General features: G+C 38.3%; 3 protein-coding genes across 7 annotated transcripts; 2 read left to right on the top strand and 1 right to left on the bottom strand.

The window, feature by feature from the left end:
* Positions 1–213: 213 nt before the first annotated feature.
* prpf18 (PRP18 pre-mRNA processing factor 18 homolog (yeast)) lies at positions 214–7392 on the bottom strand. Of its 2 annotated transcripts, XM_068603702.1 has the most exons (11): positions 7214–7392; positions 5997–6074; positions 5744–5770; positions 4507–4608; positions 4297–4410; positions 3826–3972; positions 3584–3652; positions 2556–2696; positions 2373–2444; positions 2136–2291; positions 214–1082 (listed from the first exon to the last, which is right to left on the bottom strand). In XM_068603702.1, the coding sequence occupies exons 1-11, from the start codon at positions 7277–7279 to the stop codon at positions 1002–1004; spliced, it is 1053 nt and encodes a 350-aa protein (XP_068459803.1). In that variant the 5' UTR covers positions 7280–7392; the 3' UTR covers positions 214–1001. The 2 variants fall into 2 exon arrangements, with proteins under 2 accessions (XP_068459803.1, XP_068459804.1); XM_068603703.1 differs by lacking the exon at positions 5744–5770 and having other exon boundaries at positions 215–1082.
* A 1061-nt stretch (positions 7393–8453) lies between these two features.
* bend7 (BEN domain containing 7) lies at positions 8454–12745 on the top strand. 2 transcript variants are annotated; one of them, XM_068603492.1, is made up of 10 exons: positions 8454–8762; positions 9261–9329; positions 9418–9771; positions 10066–10185; positions 10266–10612; positions 11161–11268; positions 11452–11569; positions 11674–11787; positions 11915–11956; positions 12513–12745. In XM_068603492.1, the coding sequence occupies exons 1-10, from the start codon at positions 8699–8701 to the stop codon at positions 12569–12571; spliced, it is 1395 nt and encodes a 464-aa protein (XP_068459593.1). In that variant the 5' UTR covers positions 8454–8698; the 3' UTR covers positions 12572–12745. The 2 variants fall into 2 exon arrangements, with proteins under 2 accessions (XP_068459593.1, XP_068459592.1); XM_068603491.1 differs by lacking the exon at positions 8454–8762 and having other exon boundaries at positions 9262–9329; positions 10069–10185.
* A 1351-nt stretch (positions 12746–14096) lies between these two features.
* On the top strand, positions 14097–20752 carry sephs1 (selenophosphate synthetase 1). Of its 3 annotated transcripts, none has more exons than XM_068603690.1 (10): positions 14097–14134; positions 15454–15576; positions 15753–15849; positions 16765–16868; positions 16984–17091; positions 17280–17434; positions 17531–17621; positions 17738–17837; positions 18407–18619; positions 19455–20752. In XM_068603690.1, the coding sequence occupies exons 2-10, from the start codon at positions 15481–15483 to the stop codon at positions 19667–19669; spliced, it is 1179 nt and encodes a 392-aa protein (XP_068459791.1). In that variant the 5' UTR covers positions 14097–14134; positions 15454–15480; the 3' UTR covers positions 19670–20752. The 3 variants fall into 3 exon arrangements, with proteins under 3 accessions (XP_068459791.1, XP_068459792.1, XP_068459793.1); XM_068603691.1 differs by lacking the exon at positions 14097–14134 and adding an exon at positions 14385–15000; XM_068603692.1 differs by lacking the exon at positions 14097–14134 and adding an exon at positions 14388–14466.
* The last annotated feature ends 75 nt before the right edge of the window (positions 20753–20827 follow it).

Below are 20827 nucleotides of genomic sequence, written 5' to 3'. Positions count from 1 at the left end.
GACGCTGGATGCTACCATCTTAGCATACTGGAAGGTTTCCATCAGCAATCAGTGGTTGTAAATCTGCTTTATTGCTTTGAAGAGAACACAGATTCCTTAATTGCCTATTTGCATCTGACTACTGGAATGAGTCACACAGTGGGCAATCTTAAATGTTACTCAAGGCACACCTACAGATAGGCCTTTATTAGAAACCGTTTTCCTGCAGACGCATTTTCTAATCACCCAATAAAAAAAAATATGGTCCTAAAAATAGTCCCGTTCAAAAGTCCATCTGAAAAGCACGAGAGAAAAACTCAAAAATTTTAGAACAAAATTGATCTTGAAGAAAAATGTTTACACTGCGTTAAAAACAAAAACAATCCTGGCAACTGTTATAGCAAATAAACACTTTATTTTCTTGCCAAACTAGTACAGGGACACATTGGTTGGTATAATTATCCATTAATACATAGAACTGCATCTGCATTGATTTCAGCATGTCAATAGAGTTAAAGGTTAGGAACGGCCATATTCCATATATGTGTAATAAAACGTACACTACTGGAGCTTTTTTGAGAAAAATAGTTTACCACATTGTGAAAATAAACCCTTGAAAAACATTCTGTCATTACACAAGTTAAACATTTTTACTGTTTAGCATTTCCTGCATTCATAAACCTGTTCTCAAAAAGGACCAAATTATTGTGACTATTAATGGCATGACGGGTGCATCGGTTTCCCCAGTAGTTCACAAGGACGAGTCTCATAACATGCAAGGGTTGTTGATCGTTCTCCACCTAAATACAACAGGTCATCCAGATTCTGTTTAAATAATGTATTTTCTCAGATCCCCAAAAATGCAGACGCACTTGAAAGCCTTTAATACACAGATTAAGAAAAGTCTGCTCAGCCACATTGTCAGGCCAGAACCCATAATCGAGTTGCTGCCAGAATTACCATATTGGATTATGATACAACTGACCCGACAGCCTTGGCATAAATTCAACTGAAGTTACAAGTTAAAGAGCGTTGTACTCCACACACTTTGATGGAACGGTCGTGAAGTGTTTCTGGCAGATCGTCATTAGCCTCTTCAGCCCCTGTAGAACAAAACATTTAAAACAGAAGGCAATTAGGTTGGGAATTAACGGCATGAACATCGGTCAACTATATCCCACCTGGTGGTTAATTTCTCAAACTACCTTGCAGTATTAAGTAGCTTACTTAGATTTTATAGACACATTAGCATTTCAATAATGTGTATGTCATGATTACAGCATTTGGGGAGATATATTGACATGTGATGGCTTCTAGGAACTACTGTATACGACCAGGCAATAACCTCAACTCTGACCTCCTCTATAAACCCGAGCAGTCAGGTAAATACACACTATTGACCTTCTACAGGTGCAGTGACTGCACACAAAGAAGAATAATGCAGAAAAACATGCATACCCTAAATGCAAAATATAATTCAGCATAGGTGTCCCTCATGAATCCAGGTCATACAATTACAGTATGTTACCGAGTGAAGAGTCAATATGCGTTTTTCTGATTTTATAATCTTTCCACGGAAAGCAAAAGTAAAGTTACGTCAAATAACTAGTGTACTTCTACTTAAAGTGGCAGTCCTGGTTGATTTAGGGTATATATGTGAGTGAAAACAATGGCATTATGCTTTGAGTTTAGCAGAGTTTCTTTGTTGATAAGCTTCCAGTTTTCGAAAGTGTGTGCATAGTTCAACTTTTCTGTCTGAAAACAATGAAGAACATTTGTAATATTGTATATTTTTGGGAAAGTCACTACGGAAATTTGTATTACTATAAATAAATATTGTATATACTTTCAGTAGGATTTAGGCTCAATCACCATTGTGTTCCCTTTCTTCAGCGATTGTGACTTAACAACATTTATGTAAATTAAAATCTTCAAGATTGTCACTTCAAGTCATCAAGATATGTCAAATAAGCTTGAATATCGCATTAAATTTATCCTGGAAATGTTGGCACATGACAACCAACTTTTGGATAATATTCTGGAAATATTCTTCCAATTTTTATGAGCTTAAAAATTGAGGGTCAGTTTTAGAAATAATTCATATACCAATAAAGATTGAATCACGATCTATAGGGGGTAATCTCAGGGCGTCTTACCTGGATGTATTTTCTCTGCGTTTCATCGTTGAGAACGTGGGCCACATGCTTTGAGAAAATCTTTTCTCGCCCAGTACGAGCGTGGATTCCCACCATGGTCACCCCGATTGGCCAGGGAGCGTTACCAATGGCCATCTGCAGGTAGGCATCATTTGCCTGGACAAAGGATTGAATTAAGTTGCTATGTTTGTGCATTAATAAAAGGGGTTAACATCGTCAAAAACACTGTTAACAAACCTTGACATATTCTCTCTCCAACATGAACTTAATGATGTCTGTGATTGACTCTTTGATGTCAGCTGGTAAATTCTGAAAAAGATTAAAAAGAAATGAAAACCATTAGAAAAGAAGAAGAAAATGTAACCAACACGTAGTAAACAACATGAGTGCGGCTTGTTGTACTCTCTCCACAAGTGCTACCTTCTTCCTGAGCTTTCTGAAGAGAGGTTTCAGGTAAGCCTCCGTCTGTGAGTGAGTTGCACTGGCCAGCTTGCCCTGAACGCCTCGCTTCACGTGATCCTCCCGGCTGTTCAGATCTTTCGCCCAAACACCAAGTAGAAACTAGAATACAACAGGAAATATGGGTATTGATCAAATACTGAGAGAGGGGAGGAAGCACCCAAATGTTGGAGAGCTCTGACTACGATGAAAATACAGGCGAGAAGGAAAGTAGTTTCAGACACGTAGCCATAATGTAAAATAAACTAAACACGTTTCAACATAACGGTCATCTTCAGGGTATTTAAGGAACAAAGCAGCTCCACAAACATTCAACTGGGAATAAGAAACACGCGTGCTCCACCGTGTACAGGAGTTTCCTCAAATATTTTTACATATTGTAAGAGAAGCAAGTAGTTACCTTATTTATTGGGTCATTTAAAAACCACATAAGAAAAGCAATTTTGCTCAGTGACTTAACAGCAGAATTCAATTGAATTTGATAAAGAGTTAGGTTGTATAATGTATCCAAAAAAAACAAATGTCTAGAAAACAGTCTTATAAAGTCACAAAATGTTAACTTTTACATATTAAGGATACTATTTAAAAAAATTAAAAAAACACACACACACACAAAAACAACACTCCTGGATTTAACTGCGTCTCAGACAAGACATGTTAAGTAGGTGTTGAATGAAAATATTACGAAAAATGGTATAAAAACACAAAGAAAACTATCTCACATATATATATATATATATATATATATATATATATATATATATATATATATAAAGAGGGAAGACATATAGGTATCTACATACTTATAGACAATAAACTCTACACAAAGTCAGATAATGAAGTTTAAAAAAAAAAAATCAACAAGGACAGTTAAGTAAGAGTTCCAAAAAGCCTCTTTTTTTCAACAATGAGCGGCTGACTACGACTGTCATGTTGAAACAACAGCTTCCTCTAGATCAAAAGGTAGAGTATGATTTTTTTGGACTTACTCTCAAAAACTTGTCGATAACATCCTGGTCTCCATTATCATCTCCTGTGCCCAGGGTGCCATGAAGAGCCTGAAGGAGAGTTTCAGTATAAAACAAACTCAATCATAACCATATCTTATTGAAGAACACACTCCAAAACTTCTGACACAGAATGAGTCAATCGTTATTCATGAATTGCAACTAACTTGATCAACAGAAAAACTTGATCCTGTAAACTACGCAGTCTTAACTATGTAATGTACCTCCAATTCTTCTATAGTGGTGTTTTCTTCATGCACTTTCAGGTCATGCTGTGTGTCCACTTCTCCTGGCTCTGTTCCTCCAACAATCTCATTCAGGTACTGTAGGTCAATCTTGTCCATGGCGGTTTTAAGGTCATTCCTCAAGCCCTATATGCAGAGGCAGAGTTAAAAAGTGTCAGTCAGCAAGCTGTGCCTAAAAATTAAGGTAACAACACTATTAAAGGAATCACCTGACAACCACACACATTCCTCTTATCTTCACCCGCGAACATTATTCAGTCCCTGTTTCACAGAACTCGTGTTTAGATTTGTTGAAAGCAACACAGTCACGTTGGTTTCCGGAACAGCAATGATATTATATGTGTATAGTTAGTGGTCATTGTTTGATTTTTTTCTCCCAGATGATGATGGACGTGAATCTCCACATCTTTACTGGATGTGGTGTCCCACTCAAAGACGACATTGTCCTACCTTGTTAACTTCTGGGGTCAAAATCTCAATCTTCCTGAGTCTCTGGAAGGCCTCATAATCGGACTCTGCAAAGAGTCGGACTGGTTCCCCTCGTTCTCTTAGCCGTCGAATGACCTATACACACAAAGCAATGCAAAAAAAATCATTCACTTTCAGTAAGGAAAGAAAAACTACTTTGAGGGAAGTGTAATATTTGATATATCGACTCACTTCCTGTCTTGACAGTGACATTGGCAGCTTCTCCTCTGTTAGTTCCATTTCTAACACTGGATTAGCTGAGGTGGATGGCTCCTCTTCTTCTTTCTTATCAATCTTTAGGACAAGAGGGAGGAAACAGAAATATATGTATTATTGATTGGCTCATTGAAGGTTAAGTCATTGTTAATATTGAAAGATGGCTCTTTCTGGGACAAGGCAAAACAGAATAACTTAGATTTGTGAAAAGCATTGGCAATGTCTTTGTGAGTCCTCAGGAGTCACAAGGATGTGTTCCTTCGATGTGTTTGAATGCACACATTCACATGCCTATCTTACCGGCAGGCTCCTCAATAAAGACAAGTCTTCCACAAGTCATCCGTACATAAAGCCTAAATCACAGCCAAAACATATTCAGTAATCTTTTTAAAGGAAACTCAAATTATGCATCCAGATCATGCTTTCATAGGCACATGCATCCCAGCACTCTTAGATTGTGGTATAAAGAGCACAATCTAAAAGAACAAACAGAAAGACTACAAAGCCTTACAAACTTAAATAAGCAGAGTATATTGCAAGTAACCCAAAGAACATAGTTAGACATTTTAAGCCTCGCACAAAGTAGAACAGAAATGCAGTTTTCCAGAGAGCAACTATGCAAACCAGGAGAAACGTTTAAATTGTCTAAATATGAAAGCTGCTGTCACAGATTATGTGCAAAATTAGAGGTGCAGCTTGGTAAAATAAATATTTCATTTCATTTCAGTATACCATGCTGAAATTCACACCATGTCTGTGTCCCACTTTATGGATTAGTTTCCTTGTTCCCTTGCTTTCTGAGCAAGTGATTGTTGGGGAGTTTGTAAGTAGGTTGTAAAACACATGAAGTCCGTATATCATAGTGGTTGCTGCATATAAACACGTATTCTTAAAAGCATAAATATTGACAATGGTGGGGCACTGGAAGCACAAAGTGCTTCAGCAAATGTATATAATGTAGTATAGACTATGAAACTGCTAAAACTTAACTTGTAAAAATACAATACAAATGAATTACTTTTCAAAATTACCGGAAATGATTGCACCAGAAAACATAGTTGTCTCCACCATGTAATTTCTGCTTTTATCCTCACTGGTATTAAAGAGTGAACTTTCAGAAAGGGTGCCAAGGAAGCGGAAGCCTTTGGGACACAGTGTGTTTAATCTTTTTATCATGCATCCTGGCATCTACTTTCACTGTGCAATCCCATACCTGGCTCGCAGGAGACTCTCTCTGAACCTAAAGATGCAGGCAGCAGAGGCAGGTTGGGGAAAAAACAGCACACACAAACACCAATGTACACCTGGGCATCAAAGCCTGACCTTATTTTGTTTCCTAGCAAAATGGTAAACTACAGTATTAAGAGTGTCTCACTAACATGAGATACAACTGAATTGAGGAAAGGCAGTGATTTATATATGTTTGTGTGTAAGAGTAAGATAAATAGGGTTATCTTGACACCAACCTTATATCCACATCTTGTGAAGTAGTCTTCTTGTTCCTTGCGTGCCAGGTCAGACCTTTTGAAGAATTTTTTGGAGTCCTGGAAGCAGAAAAATAATTGCCATGTTTTACAATTCTCTTCAAACTCAATGTATAACACAATGAAAAGATCTGGTGGCAAATCATAGGGTGACATAGAAACATAGAAATGGTCTCACAGCAACATATGCCAATATGTTCTTTCTCTTATGCTATGATTGTAGTTTGTATATCTTTAATACGAAAATAATCAGTAATTTAATCATTTTTTATCGTTCTGCGTTGGGCTGGATGTGATGGCACACTGTATACATGTCGTGAAGTAGAGGTGTGGACATTTCTTCATTGTAAGAGGCATCTTGATGCAGTGACAGAACAAAATCATGAATTTGTTTTTACTTCAGTGAAGTGTAACTCTTTACTCTTTTCTGATTGGCCACAAAACGAAACTTTGTGATTCTAATAAATATTCTCTGACCATCTTGATTCATTACGGCGTAAGGTAAATCTTTTAAATTCTCATTGAAATAATAATAATTTCTATTATTAATTATCTTTGAATGGCTTGTTACAGAACCATTACAGTACATATTTCCACAGGCGGAGTAACAGGTCACAGTAGTTCCTATAATATATTTTATTAAAATTATATAATTTTTTTTTAAAAAGCTTAGGAAACTGAAGCTGGCAATACAGTTTGCTTGTTGTTTCAGACTCACTCTGCAGTCACTTTATTCTCGTCAGCGCAAATAAACAACACAACAACAAGCAGTGTTCCTTCAGCAAGCGCAGCTAACGTTGATGTTATACGAGCGTTAAAGAAACGGTTCACGTTATAACAATATTAAAGTAAATACCAGAATATCTGCCCACACGGTGGATGTCAAACATTAACGCTACATTACGTATTTGCTTTCCATTTCCGCTTAAGTTAACCTAACATTGCTATTTTCAGTCTATTGTCCGTCTTACTTTGTTTCACATTCACGTTAGCCAACGTTAGTTAGCTACATCTTGTGATGTAACTAGTTCACTGCTGTGAAATACATTTAGCAATACATGTACAGTAAATAAATACCGATAACACAGAAAAGACTGAACTGAATTAGGTAAGCTAACGCTAACTGTAAGTTAACGCGAGAAACATTTTAGCAAGAGTCGAGTTACCGAGACAAAACAAACAAACAATCAGCCACTTACGTCAACAAGATGTTTTTCTTCGATGATTTTTCTTTTCCTTGCGATCTCAGCTTTCAGGATATCCATCTCAATAAATTAACTGCGGTCGTTATTCGTTTATTTCGACAAAGAATCTACACATGGAGGAGGATTGTCGCAGCTACACTTGCGACTCATAAACCGGAAGTTAACCTCAAAGATGACATGTAGTTCAGAATAAGAGTCCTCATTAAATCTATCTATTGGATTGTGTTGATTTTGTTTCAAAATAAAAATGTAAAAATAAAATGTAACTTGGATCCACAGACCATTTAAGTCAGCGTCTTGAGTATTTAGTCCGCATATCAACACCCAGCTTATCATTTCAAGACCAAGCACTCTCTTTTGACTAAATCAAATTGCAAACAGACTGCTGATGCTCCACTTCCATAAATTGTACACAATTGAACAAACTAGTGTGTGTAGGGATCAGTCTCTTCCACCAAAAACCGGGACTTAAAAGTATTACACCATTTTGAAATCGTTTTAGGTTGAGAATTGAGAATTGATAGATTTAAATATTGTCAAAAGTAACACGATCTTATACCAGACCTGCACTTATTTTGAATTTATACTGTTGCCTGAAGCAAGATCATGACTAGAGGGAAAATCCATCTACTGATGCACATCATACGCTTCAGATATGAGATACCCTATCCTGACTATTCCTAAAGAGAGAGGGTTTATGCAATCTCTCTCTCTCTCTCTCTCTCTCTCTCTCTCTCTCTCTCTCTCTCTCTCTCTCTCTCTATATATATATATATATATATATATATATATATATATATGTATATATGTATATATATATATATGTATATATGTATATATGTATATATATATATATATATATATATATATATATATATATATATATATATATATATATATATATATATATATATATATTATCATTGATAAATGTAAGCTCACCAAAGAGTTAGACATTCGAGTCATTTCATTTTTGTTCTTTTAATGTAGAAAATGTCTCGCCCGAACAACTCTACATTTCTTAATGATGTAATAATCCAGGAATAACGTTTATGTTTACAGTCTGATCTTGCCTATTTCTTTTGTTCTAGTGCCAGTCCATTGTTTGGACATCACAGTGGAAAATGTGTGACTCGACCTTTTAGATGAGAACATACCATCAGGTGGCGCAAAGGGATATGTGACGAATTTGTAATATTAAAGTAATTAATTTATTTACATGGCGAAAGGGACGAGCCAGCATCTTTTTTTGGGAACGATATTACAATACTTTAATATTTATCAGGTAAATTTAAGCTAAACACGGTGAAAATGTTCCGAAGACAGGATCTGTAGCGTATAGGATAAATTTAACTGATTAATAAGGCAGACTGACAGTGATTCCGCTGAGTGTATCATAGTCACTGATTTCGTCTTTCTGAAGAGCGATTTTCGACTGCGCGACTTACTGTATAGACTAACGTTATATCCCTCCTGAAGATGGAGTTTGGAGAAAGGAAGAGAAGAAGGAAGTCACAGAGCTTTAAACTGGTCACGGATGAAGGTAGGCTGCCGAATGAATGAAGACCTTGCAAGACGCGCGTCTGTGTCTGGGTGTTTGTCTGGCGTTGTGTGCCAGCAGAGACGACTCTGTAAACAAAAGCGATGGCCACGACAATGTGCATGGTCTGTGCCTCGCTTTTAACCAACAGATAACCTTAATGATTTAAAGTCGTACATGTGAAAATCTCCCTGGACATCAGTCTCAACATAGATTCAACAATTAATTGATTATGCTAAACGAATAGTCTAAATGATAAATAAAAAAAAGAACATGTTGCACATTGTTAACATCCAACATGCAGCCTGAATTGTTCACTTTCTGCTGTAGCTATATGCTCTATGCCACCTCTCCTGGATACACTTCTTCATACCACCTACAGGTGGTGGTTTCTGCATGGGATGGGAGGGAGAGGGGGACGGCTTTGGTTGACATCACACTACTCCCTGTATCCTGCACAAGCTTCATCATTGCAACACAATCTTGTTGTTTGTCTTGCAGATTGTGCCCCTTCATATATGATGAATTCCAACCTCAATGACATGCCTAAAGATGTTACTGTTCCTGATGGTATGTGCCACAGTAAGCAATAATGTATATGATATATTGATGCAGATCTCACTTATTATATCAAAATCCTATTTTTTTCTCAATGTAGTTTGGCTGGTGGACGAGGGTGTGGAGATCAAGAGGCAAATCACAGGAATGATGAGGCTTCTGAGCGATAAGACCGGCAGGGTATATCATCGTGTGGTAACAGAGCAGGACAGCTTAACAAGGGATCCTCAGGAAAGGCATCTGACCTGGGTACATCAGCATGCAGCTTCATCTCTTGCATCAGAGGACCACCAGAGCAACAGCTGGAACACTGCAGGGGACCCAGGGCCTTCACCTTCATCCATTTCCCCCCCCATCCCCAACGGTCCAAGTTGTGGCCAGTACAGCACCCGCTCCAAAGCCATGAGAAGCCTCAACCATACCAAGGATCCCATCAAAGTGAATGAAGCTAATGGTAGGATACCAACGCAGATCTGAGGAGCAGAAAACTAGACAGATTTATTTCCTCATGAACAATTATGCTGATAGAACAGAGAGGAAAAAAAGGGTCATGTGCTGCACATCAGACAAGCTTTTTGTTGCAGAGGTATAGACATAGGTATTTGTTTGTAAGGCAGACGAGATACAAGAAAGGCAAACACACTTATTTACACATTGTGTTGCCAGTGATGTGGAAAGAAAGCACTTTGCACCCGTATAGTATGCATGTTTAAGCAGACAATCACTTACGAACGCCCTGTCTTTCCAGCAGATGTTGGCCCTCCTGGTGTGTCAGAAACCCCCTGCTGCATGTGTAACTGTAAGGGCACCTTACAGGCTATTTTGCAAGAACTGCGTGCCATGAGGAGGCTGATGCACACTCAAAAAGGTCAATGGATGAGCACGAACACTCAAATACTGTCACAAAATGAGAAAGATAAAATGTAACGTGTTACTGTCTTTGTCTAGCATCCTTGGAAAGAGAGGCGGCATCATCATGCCAACCCCGTCTTGTTCCAGTTCCCACATCTCACCGTAGGCCCCGCAAGAGGAGGCCAATCTATAAAGTTGCACCAGTGAATGTGTCTAGTGCTGGAGCTGCGCTTGGTCCTCTGGCGGCATCACCACTTATAGTAGTTGCACCTGCAGAATCTGGAAAGAGGGAGAAATGTGAGAAAGAGCAAGGCTCATCTACAACCAACAGCCATTCTGTCTCAACTGAGGTTACTTTGCTGCCACCTCAGAATAATCCAGTGACTATTAACAACAGACACAATCCTCTCCTCAGCCAACAAAAGGAGCATCAGTCAATAGAGGTAATCTGCATGTGGATCAAATGTACAATTTCAGTTTACTGCACTCTAACAAAAACAGAATCTAAAATTGAATCTTTCCGAATAATGTAATCCCAAAAGTTTTCAAATGTGTGTAATGTCTCTATTTTATTTCTTAACTCGACATAATGCACATCTGAAAAACCATACGATAGAATTGGCAGCTGAATTCATCCAACTACTGAATGGCTTCAACTATGGCAATTGTTTGTTCATATATTATAAAAGTTCTCTCTCTAGTTTGACTCCATTTAAGAATTTATTGTCCATATGTTAAAAATCTTTGCCAAGTGATATACTTTGTTTTTCTTACTTTGTGTCCCCTTAATGATTTGGACCTTGATAATGAGTTTTGCACGATCATCCTCAGGCTTAATTTTACATTCAACATTAAGCTTACACTCATGACAATGACTTCTGTTGAGCAGTTTGTGTGTGCTCTCCAAAAACTGAATTTACCTTGTGTTTTAATTGACCTTTTTTAAAAAAAAAATACTTCAGAATACATGTGTTATTTGTTTATTTTTCAGTCTGAGGTGCGTCTTGCAGAGGATCATGACGTGTATATCTCGAGGGCTCAGCTGGACTCCATTCTGGTCAACTATACCCGCTCTGGCAGCCTGCTATTCAGGAAACTGGTGTGCATCAACATGTTGCAAGACCCAACTCATTGGTTCTTTGATTTTGGTTAATTTTGCAGTCATGTGGTACCTCTGGTTACTTAACTTTGAAATAAAAAAAAAACTATTTACGTTACTAATAAAGCTCACAAAGGCTCAAAGATTTAAAATGTTTTTAATGCGGTGCCATGTTGTGTCTAGGTGTGTGCCTTTTTTGACGATACTACGCTGGCTAACTCCTTGCCAAACGGTAAAAGGAAGAGAGGGCTCAATGATAACCGTAAAGGCTTGGACCAGAACATTGTGGGCGCCATTAAAGGTAAGATACAAAAGACTTAATCAGTCTTTTTGTACCAGAGTACAACAATGGCACATTAATGAAATGATAAATTATGTTAATATAGTTGCGTTAACTGTATCCAGTGTTTACAGAGAAATACTGCACTGAACATAGAATAGAGAAGTTGCCGGGCCCACGAGACTGGGTTCAGATCCTCCAAGATCAGATCAAACTTGCCAGGAGGAGGCTGAAAAGAGGTACTGCTAAGTCACAACTCTTTCTTTTATTGAAATAGCAATGAGTTTGCCAGTATAGATCAATTGCAAGGTTGTCTTAGAGGAGGCCTTCTTTCAGGCAAACCTTGTTCTTATTTTGACTCCTCAGATGCTGCAGAAGCAGAAGAAGTCTTAAATGGACCTTCCACAAGTATGAACCAAATGGCAGCAAATACACGCACACACGCACGCACACACACGCACACACACGCACACACACACACACACACACACACACACACACACACACACAGTCTGCTTGTGTCCGTCTGTGTCTTCACCTGCAGGCCTTATAGATGTACTCCATCTCACACAATCTTTCCATCAGCCCCCCTCTGAGCCCACCATGTTTTTACCTCTCACAACTTCCCTGTCACAACACACACATACACTGGTGTTGCTGGCTCGCTCATTGGCTCATATGTCTTTGTCATGCTGTTGCTGTGACATTTGACATTCTCACAGAGCTTCACAAAATGTCAGCTAATTATCTTCACACTATGCACCTCATCCCCTCCTTTCACCTCTCTAGTTCCCTCGCTGCCACAACAGCATTTATCTTTCTGCTGTCTCAGTTGTTGTTTTTCTTCTTATAGAAGGCTATCAAACCTGTAAAAAAAAAAACAACCTCCAAATGTCTAAACACAGTTGTCTTTTATGGTTGTGATATTTTATATCTTAACATTATTTTCTTCCTTCTTTTATAGGCTGCGAATATAGCAAACCAGCAAGCGTGAAGGGGACGGTCGTTAACATGACGGGTTGATTCAATGGCTGCCACACTGGCCTTACAGCACATTTGTTATTTGTCTTAATTACTTCTCTAACTTGATGCATTTTGCCACTTTAGATTTAACCATTGCAGCTCTCACATGGATGTAAAGGGAAAAAAATGCACCCAATGAAGAAGACTGCTTAATGTTCTCTCTCTCTCTCTCTCTCTCTCTCTCTCTCTCTCTCTCTCTCTCTCTCTCTCTCTCTCTCTCTCTCTCTCTCTCTCTCTCTCTCTCTCTCTCATGCACCTGCTCCAGTTTTTTGTGGTACTTTTCACTGGACAGATACTGGGATCTTGGGTTTTATGCCAAAATACACTGACCTATACAGTGGTAAAAACAAAGCCAGATAGTTTTCATGTATGTGACTTAGTGTTTACATCATAGGCTCCAGCTTTAATGTGCCTAGTTCTCAAATGTCATTAGAAGTCACAAGTCTAAAACAAGACAAAGTAGGCTACTGTAATAGTATAGCATTCATGTATTTTGCACAAATCACCTTTTAAAAGAATGGTGCCTTTTAAGTAACCAGTACTTTAATGAGTGTAATATGTAGTGCAGGGTCAACCTTAATTGCAAACATTACATTCAAAAGTAGATTTCTGATGTATTTTAAAATAGGTTAATAGGCTAGAACTGTTAGGAAATAATTGTTAAGCATTCCATTAATATTTTTTTTAATTGTTGTTATTATTAGAATCTCTAGGCTATGCATATCTAGTGTGCTATTGCTATTGATGGAATTACATTTTTATAATGTTTTGCTCACTGTGCATATTCCATGAATAGTTGTTTCAAACAATAAATATAATTTCCTGGCAATTTTGTCTTTGAGTCATTTTTGTATATATGCTGGATCATAAAATAAACAAAAGAATAAATAAGAATATTGTTGATGTCTTTCTTAAGAATCAAATATACATCACTATAGCTTTATTTGAATGTGTTGTAACAAAAATATAATTCTGAGTCTAAAACCATAAATCTACCAAAAGATCACAAATGTAAGTTTATATGCTTCAGCCTTTTTTTAAGTACCAGTACTTCAAGCCAGGCAATGCTATGTTTTTAATATTATTTCATTTTCTATTCAGTAATTGCACATAATTGCATAAATTGACAAGAGCAAACGACAACATATATTGAAATACAGTTCATCCGCAATGCTATGGCGTAAGTGCAATTGGAGGGAAAACAGTAAATTAAAGGTACACTCCATTGTAGAGATTTTGTTGCCAGACTTCACAAACCATTAAAGGGGATGTTAAAGCCGCCAATGTACGGGCAGAGGACCCTTTGAGATCTCGTGAGTTTCCTCTTTGTATTGCAAACCATTTGTTGTTTGACGAAGACAAAACGTGATCGGATTAGTTGATTCATTAAAACACATTCAATTATACGGGACAGTTATTTTTTTTCGCCATCTAGTTTTGAGTTAGAAGACAGATATGTCTCACTTTTCGTCAGGCGTTCTCCGAGGACGCCCAATTATAGCCCCAATGCATTCTGGTGCCGTCCCCGCTCTTCTGTCGGGATCCACCGCTAACGTGAAGCTGGTAAGGATAAACTGGACAGAGCAATTAAAGGGGAAATGTTGCAAGAATATAACTCCGCTTTGGTCCTAAAATTGCATTTAGGGCAATTGTAAACACTTATATTGCACAATATTAGTACAAACGTTGCACACGTAGCATGTTCAGTGCTGTTTTATTGATACAAACTGTGATGTTGCACACATCGCATGGTGACAGACAGGAAGGGGTTAATTTTTTCCGCCGCCGACATTTTTATTCGGCGCTCTACGGCAACTTTTTAACTTGCATGGGAAAAGAACTGGCACAATGTTTCACAACTATGGATCCCATTGGAGCTGTAGCATGTACAGTGTGTGCGTTTTTAATTGCCGTACAACTCAGACACTCGGAGGTCTTTGTTGCACAGAACTGCTTATGCTCATCACCTCATGCATTGATCAGCGTTTGCGAGCGAGAGCTAGCATCGAAACGGAAACTGCATTGTTTAGCAAAACAACAGTGAAAGATGTAGCTGTCACTTTCAGCACACGTATATATCCTACAGCTGACCGCAGTGGTTTATACTGTAGTGTACATTGCACCAAATAGTTCACGCCGATATTGTTCGTCAGTGCCTCAGGGTTGAATGAACGTAAAGGAGCGTTTGTGCTCTTGAACATCCCCACTGTGCGCGCGTTAAGGCCCCTTCAGCAGCAGTTTGAATAACACACCGGGGCCAGGCTTCTCTGTCAGGTGGAAACGTGTTTCCCATTGTCATGTTATCGCGGGTCCTTCATGTGTTACCTTCAATTAAACCAAAAATACGAGAGCCGAACAGTAAGCACCAGCTCACTGTGTTGCTTTATGTTCCCAGAGCTGTGTATTCGGGGTCACAAAGAGATGCTATAGTTGAGTCTTAGATGCATTTTTTTGCATTTTGAAAAAGTTAATTGGTGTCCTCTTTAGACTCTAGTAACCCCTAATATTTTGTTTCTTACTAGACTGACTCATTTTAAATAATGTGCTTGAAATTCAAATGCATGAGCAATTGATTTGTATTTTCGTAATAATTTAAAATTGGAAAGAGGAAAATATCTGGATATTTACATTTAGTACAATACAGTAGACCTACATCCAACATGAATTGTACAGATTGTACAGAGACTCATTTGTACTTTTTCATGATGAACTGGAATTGATGCAATGATGGGCACATGTGGAGAATATTAGATTGTAAATTAGTTGAGGTTTAAAGTCCATGCAAATAACACATTTTTCTTCAAACCTGCATGTAGTCATAACCAACTCAAACAGTGTTTTTAATCACAGTCTTTTATTGTTCTGTCCTGATGTTGTTCTAGTGGTGAAGACCCTGACTTTCTTCAGACATGTCCGTCAGGGAGTCCTTTAATCCTGAAAGCTATGAGCTGGACAAGAACTTCAGGCTCACACGCTTTGCAGAGCTCAAGGGCACCGGATGCAAGGTTAGCTCTCCATATGAATATCTTTCCTGGATGTATCACTGTCTTTGTATACACACACACACACACACACACACTTACATACATGCATACACAAACACACTATAATAAGTACTCCACCAGATGATTTTTTTTAAAGCAGGATAATGATTATGGTGTTTTTTTGTTTCTGGTCACAGGTGCCCCAAGATGTGTTACAGAAGCTGCTAGAAGCCCTACAGGAGAACCACTATCAAGAGGATGAACAGTTCCTGGGGGCAGTTATGCCCCGATTAGGTAATCGTGGTCCTTGTAAAGTACTGTAATAACACATAAGTCAAGTTATAAAGTGCTTAACACATGGTTCATATGGTCATGGAAAACCTGGAATTTTAAAATGGTTATTTTCAGACCTGAAAAAGTCCTTGAAAAAAATTAAATCCCAAAAGCTTTGGAAAAGTCATGTAAATGTGTTGTATTCATATGTTCATGACGTTCAATTACGCTGAGTTTGAAATAATGAATATGCTTTTAAAAGAAAGACACTCAAAATATAAGCAGGCATGCACACAGGTATCTGTATAAATGTGTATTCTTTTAATCAAACTATTGTCTCTCATTCATTTGTGTCATGTAAGGTATACTGTACGCTTTGGAATTCTCATTGTTAGTTGAAATACTACATTTTATCACTTTTTTATGTATGCACTGAAATTTCACAAAATGTTTTGTCATGGAAATTTGGTTTAAAGACATGGAAAAGTCATAGACATCTATTGGTCAAAATGAGTATGAACCCTGATAACAGTAATACAGCTTAAACAAACACTATTCCCTGTTCTAACTACAACGGGACTAATGTTTTGTGTTGGCATTAAAGATATAGTTGTTTCATATAAATCTTCATATAAAACTCTGAAACCATGTGTTAAAGCACCAATTCTGCTGGATTATGCACAAGCCACAAATGACCAGACATTGTTGACTGTAATGTAGGGAGTGAGCAAGAAATGCATCATGGTACAAAACATTAAAATAATACGAAGGGGTAAGTTCTGGACAGACTACCTGTATAAACACAGCGTTTGACAATTCTCTTGCTCATTAAAGCTCAGCAGTCAAATTATACTCTTACATTACAACTTTGTGTGTACCCTACCAGAATAAAAACATCCTCAAAATATCACATACAGAGCTCTTTTATTTTTGAAGGCATAGGAATGGACACCTGTGTGATCCCCCTCAGACATGGAGGCCTTTCTCTGGTCCAGACAACAGATTACATCTACCCCATTGTGGATGACCCCTACATGATGGTATGTTTCTGCTCTTTTATGGACATTTCTTTTTCTCCATCGTTGTCCCATTCATTATCCACACGTTCATACACTGTTACCCTTGATGTGCTTGATTGTCATTTTTATTTTCTAGGGAAGAATTGCTTGTGCCAATGTTCTAAGTGACCTGTATGCAATGGGAGTAACGGAGTGTGACAACATGTTGATGCTTCTGGGAGTCAGCAACAAAATGTCAGAGAAGGTATGAGGCATGTCAGTAGATGAGTTCACTTAAGGATCTTTGTTCTATGCAAAATAACTGCAACAAACCAATAGTGTTAGAGCAAACCACTTATAATAGAGTTAATTTACTGAAATATATTAATATAATATTGTAATGTTTTCTCTTGTGCTTCTGTTCTGCTTTCTGAATGTTCTTGGTCTTTACAGGAGAGAGACAAAGTCATGCCACTGGTCATCCAGGGATTCAAGGATGCATCAGAGGAGGCCGGCACATCTGTAACCGGAGGACAGACGGTGCTCAACCCCTGGGTGGTGATGGGAGGAGTTGCTACAACAGTTTGCCAACCAAATGAATTCATCATGTAGGAATGAGTTCCATACTGCATATTTCCCGACTTGTAACTTATCATTTTATTGTGCAAAAAAATAAAGCGCTGATGATGTTTGACGTTTCTCAGGCCGGACAACGCAGTGCCAGGAGACGTGTTGGTGTTGACCAAGCCGCTTGGAACACAAGTGGCGGTTGCAGTACATCAGTGGCTAGATATTGTAAGTCCGCCTGCCCACTCACATGACTCAAATCATTTTGTCTCGATGCTTCTTCTTTTTTAAGGTACACCAACGACGTTGACTGTATATGTGTTTACATTTTTTTAATTTCTTAGCCTGAAAAGTGGAACAAGATCAAGTTGGTGGTCACCCAGGAGGATGTAGAGCTGGCCTACCATGAAGCCATGATGAACATGGCTCGGCTCAACAGGACAGGTACAACCTTTAATTATATATATATATATATATATATATATATATATATATATATATATATATATATATATATATATATATATATATATATATATGGGCAAAGTTGAAAAAAAATACTGATTAATCACATTATGCGCCAAATTCAATAATGAAGTAAAAACTAGTGTATTGCCTTTTTTTTTTATAACGTGTTATCAAGGGAGTGCAGAGATGCGGTTGAAAGTCATTTTTAGCTTCAGAAGGTTCCTCACTGAGTGAAATGACCTGGATGTATCAAGTGGTCACCATGATATCCTTCTGTAGCTAAGTATCTTCTGCTAATAGAGTGAAACATAACGCAAAAAAAACATTCTGGGAGCACTTTATAATACCTGAAGATAATGTTCCTTGTGACACAGAAGTTGCATACTCGTCACGGTGATGACACACCCAAAATATTTGTTTATGCTTTCAGACGGCAAACAGTGTTTAGCCTGCAGGGAGAGACAGCCCTAATCAACCAAATGTGCTCTCTCTCTCTTTCGCTTTCTCTCTCTCTTTCTCTTTCTCTCTTCTTTTTCCCCATGTAGCGGCTGGACTTATGCACACCTTCAACGCTCACGCAGCCACCGACATCACAGGGTTTGGCATCCTGGGCCACGCTCAGACGTTGGCGCGGCAACAACGAAGCGAGGTGTCATTTGTCATCCACAACCTGCCAGTGCTTGCCAAGATGGCGGCTGTGTCCAAGGCTTGTGGGAACATGTTTGGACTCATGCACGGCACCTGCCCTGAAACATCAGGTGTGTGTGTGTGTTGAGTGGCTGGCTGGCTGGCTTTGTTGTTTTCTTTCCTCCCTCACCACTTTATTTTGAATGTAAAGTTTATTTTTAGTAAATGGCACATATGTCCAGGGGGAGCCTTACAAAGTATTTTGCAGGTGGATAAAAACTAAATGCAAAAATAACAAAGGCCCGTCCAACAGGACAAAACACCAATTCAAAGCTTGTGCATGTTCTGAAGTTCAAAACAACAAAGATTCAGTCAACTTTGCTGTAGCGTTCTGAATGAGCTGTAGTTTCTCCATTCATTATTTGACGATACAGTCTAATTAGACTAAATGTATAATTGTGACAAGATGCGTGGGTCTAACTTTACAACACAGAGACAACCAGCCATAATATAAGAAATATTACAAGTAGAAAAGAGCAAAAAATTCATTTGAAAATGCAAATTAAAAGTTCTAAGAATATGACTTCTAATCGGTTCAACTTGGATTGAAGGTATTTTGTACCTTTTTGAAGCTATACTCATCCAGTCTTAAAAACAAAACTTGTATAATTGTTTTAGTGTTGTCTGGAAATAAAAGAACATTGTCCAAACAAAAACAAGCGAAAGGTGACGTAAAACCCTGTGGCACACAAAGGAGCAAAAAGATCTACAACTTTACAGACTTAACACCAGTCAGAAAGATAGGATGAGCCATCTGGATCCTGCCCCACACAATGTGATCAGTTTCAGTATCAAAGGCAGTGCTGTGATCCAGAAGTAAGAGAACTGCGCTCTTACCAGCATCACTACACATTAAAAACATAAATTTAGACCCTTGTGACTGACTGAATCTACTTTTCTTTGCAGGAGGACTGCTTATTTGTCTGCCTCGGGAGCAAGCCGCCCGCTTCTGTGCCGAGATCAAGTCCCCAAAATACGGTGAAGGCCACCAAGCGTGGATCATCGGAATTGTAGAGAAAGGAAACCGCACTGCTCGCATCATTGACAAACCTCGGATCATAGAGGTGGCACCACAAGCAGCCACGCAGAATGTCAACCCAACTCCTGGTGCAACTTCTTAATCCACCTTTGCGTCATAGACCGGAACCTCAAAGCTCTGCAGTGTTTTTAGACACATAAACTACAAAACCATCCTAGAGTGTTGAAATGTATACACAAAATAGTAGGTACACAGAAAAGACTGGGTCGGCGTGTATCTACATGGAAAAACAGCCCCACACAGTGGCCCAAGGGGCATGTCACCACCCAGTGGACTCAACCTGCAGTATCCCAATGATTAAAACATTGGTAAGAATTAGAGCATACTTAAAATCCATTTGCCTTTTGTGTCTGTTGTATTTTGTTATGTTACATGCGTGTGATCAGCAGGCAACTTCTGATAAGAGGGCGATGTTGATGAAGACAATTATGTGATACTGTTGATTCATTTTGAATCTTAGCAAGTCTGGTGTCTGTTGCCATTTTGGCTCTTTTAAAATTGCTCTCATCAAGCAGGCAGACCGCATGATGGTGTTTTTGTTTGTCCATTCACTTTGTACAGTTATAAAGTCTAGTTTTAGTTCATTGCTGCAACTGATGCCTTGAAAGAAAAAGAGTTGACAAGAATGGTTTGTTTTTTATTACTTTGACTTTTTGTATCGTCCCCACCTAAACTAATAAATATTCCAATAGAAAATGGTCTATTTTCACCCGCTCTTCAGGAGCTATACTCAAAAATCAAATATGACATTCATTCTCTACTTTCATCCTAAAACTGTAGATGATTTTTTTTTTTTTTACATTCAATACCATTGACATTGCTTTGTGGTTTAAAGTCAGAAAGAGATGAACCTTCGAGCATCTGCATTACCAATAAGTCGTCATATTTGACATAATGTGGACATTAGAGTTTGCATTAAATGATCACACAATTGTGCAACTATAGAAAGCATTCTGGGCTGTTTACAACAAGCAGTCTAATCGGTGATGTTGCTTTTGTTCAAGATCTGCTGCTGCGAGCAGTCTGACAAACTGTTATGAAGAGTCCAGCTGATCAAAGTCCAAACGGTTTGTTTATCCTAAAAGCCTGAATGAATCTGTAAGGCCTCTGTAAATGTTCATATGGATATCAGGAACCAGGTATGACCTTCAACCCACCGCTTCCAATAAACGTCTTATAATATTGTTTTTCTTTGTTTTTGATGCATTAAAAATGTTTATTTAATTTGTTAAGAATGGAA

This window comes from Clinocottus analis, unplaced genomic scaffold (genome assembly GCF_023055335.1).
Source record: "Clinocottus analis isolate CAN_PGR_092001 unplaced genomic scaffold, fCliAna1.0.p SCAF_6, whole genome shotgun sequence".
Lineage (NCBI taxonomy): Eukaryota > Metazoa > Chordata > Actinopteri > Perciformes > Cottidae > Clinocottus > Clinocottus analis.
This window is presented reverse-complemented; position numbering and strand designations above follow the sequence as displayed.

What these genes read in the sequence shown, in the direction of transcription:
- sephs1 (XM_068603690.1), top strand. Translation starts at nt 15,481, where the DNA reads ATGTCCGTCAGGGAGTCCTTTAATCCTGAAAGCTATGAGCTGGACAAG. An exon ending in GCAACAAAATGTCAGAGAAG is followed by an intron (nt 17,092 to 17,279) that starts GTATGAGGCATG and finishes TGGTCTTTACAG; the next exon opens with GAGAGAGACAAAGTCATGCC. An exon ending in GGCTCGGCTCAACAGGACAG is followed by an intron (nt 17,838 to 18,406) that starts GTACAACCTTTA and finishes TTCCCCATGTAG; the next exon opens with CGGCTGGACTTATGCACACC.
- bend7 (XM_068603492.1), top strand. Translation starts at nt 8,699, where the DNA reads ATGGAGTTTGGAGAAAGGAAGAGAAGAAGGAAGTCACAGAGCTTTAAA. An exon ending in AGATGTTACTGTTCCTGATG is followed by an intron (nt 9,330 to 9,417) that starts GTATGTGCCACA and finishes TTCTCAATGTAG; the next exon opens with TTTGGCTGGTGGACGAGGGT. An exon ending in GCCTGCTATTCAGGAAACTG is followed by an intron (nt 11,269 to 11,451) that starts GTGTGCATCAAC and finishes TGTTGTGTCTAG; the next exon opens with GTGTGTGCCTTTTTTGACGA.
- prpf18 (XM_068603702.1), bottom strand. Translation starts at nt 7,279, where the DNA reads ATGGATATCCTGAAAGCTGAGATCGCAAGGAAAAGAAAAATCATCGAA. An exon ending in TTATCGACAAGTTTTTGAGA is followed by an intron (nt 2,697 to 3,583) that starts GTAAGTCCAAAA and finishes GTTGTATTCTAG; the next exon opens with TTTCTACTTGGTGTTTGGGC. An exon ending in TGGAGAGAGAATATGTCAAG is followed by an intron (nt 2,292 to 2,372) that starts GTTTGTTAACAG and finishes TCCTTTGTCCAG; the next exon opens with GCAAATGATGCCTACCTGCA.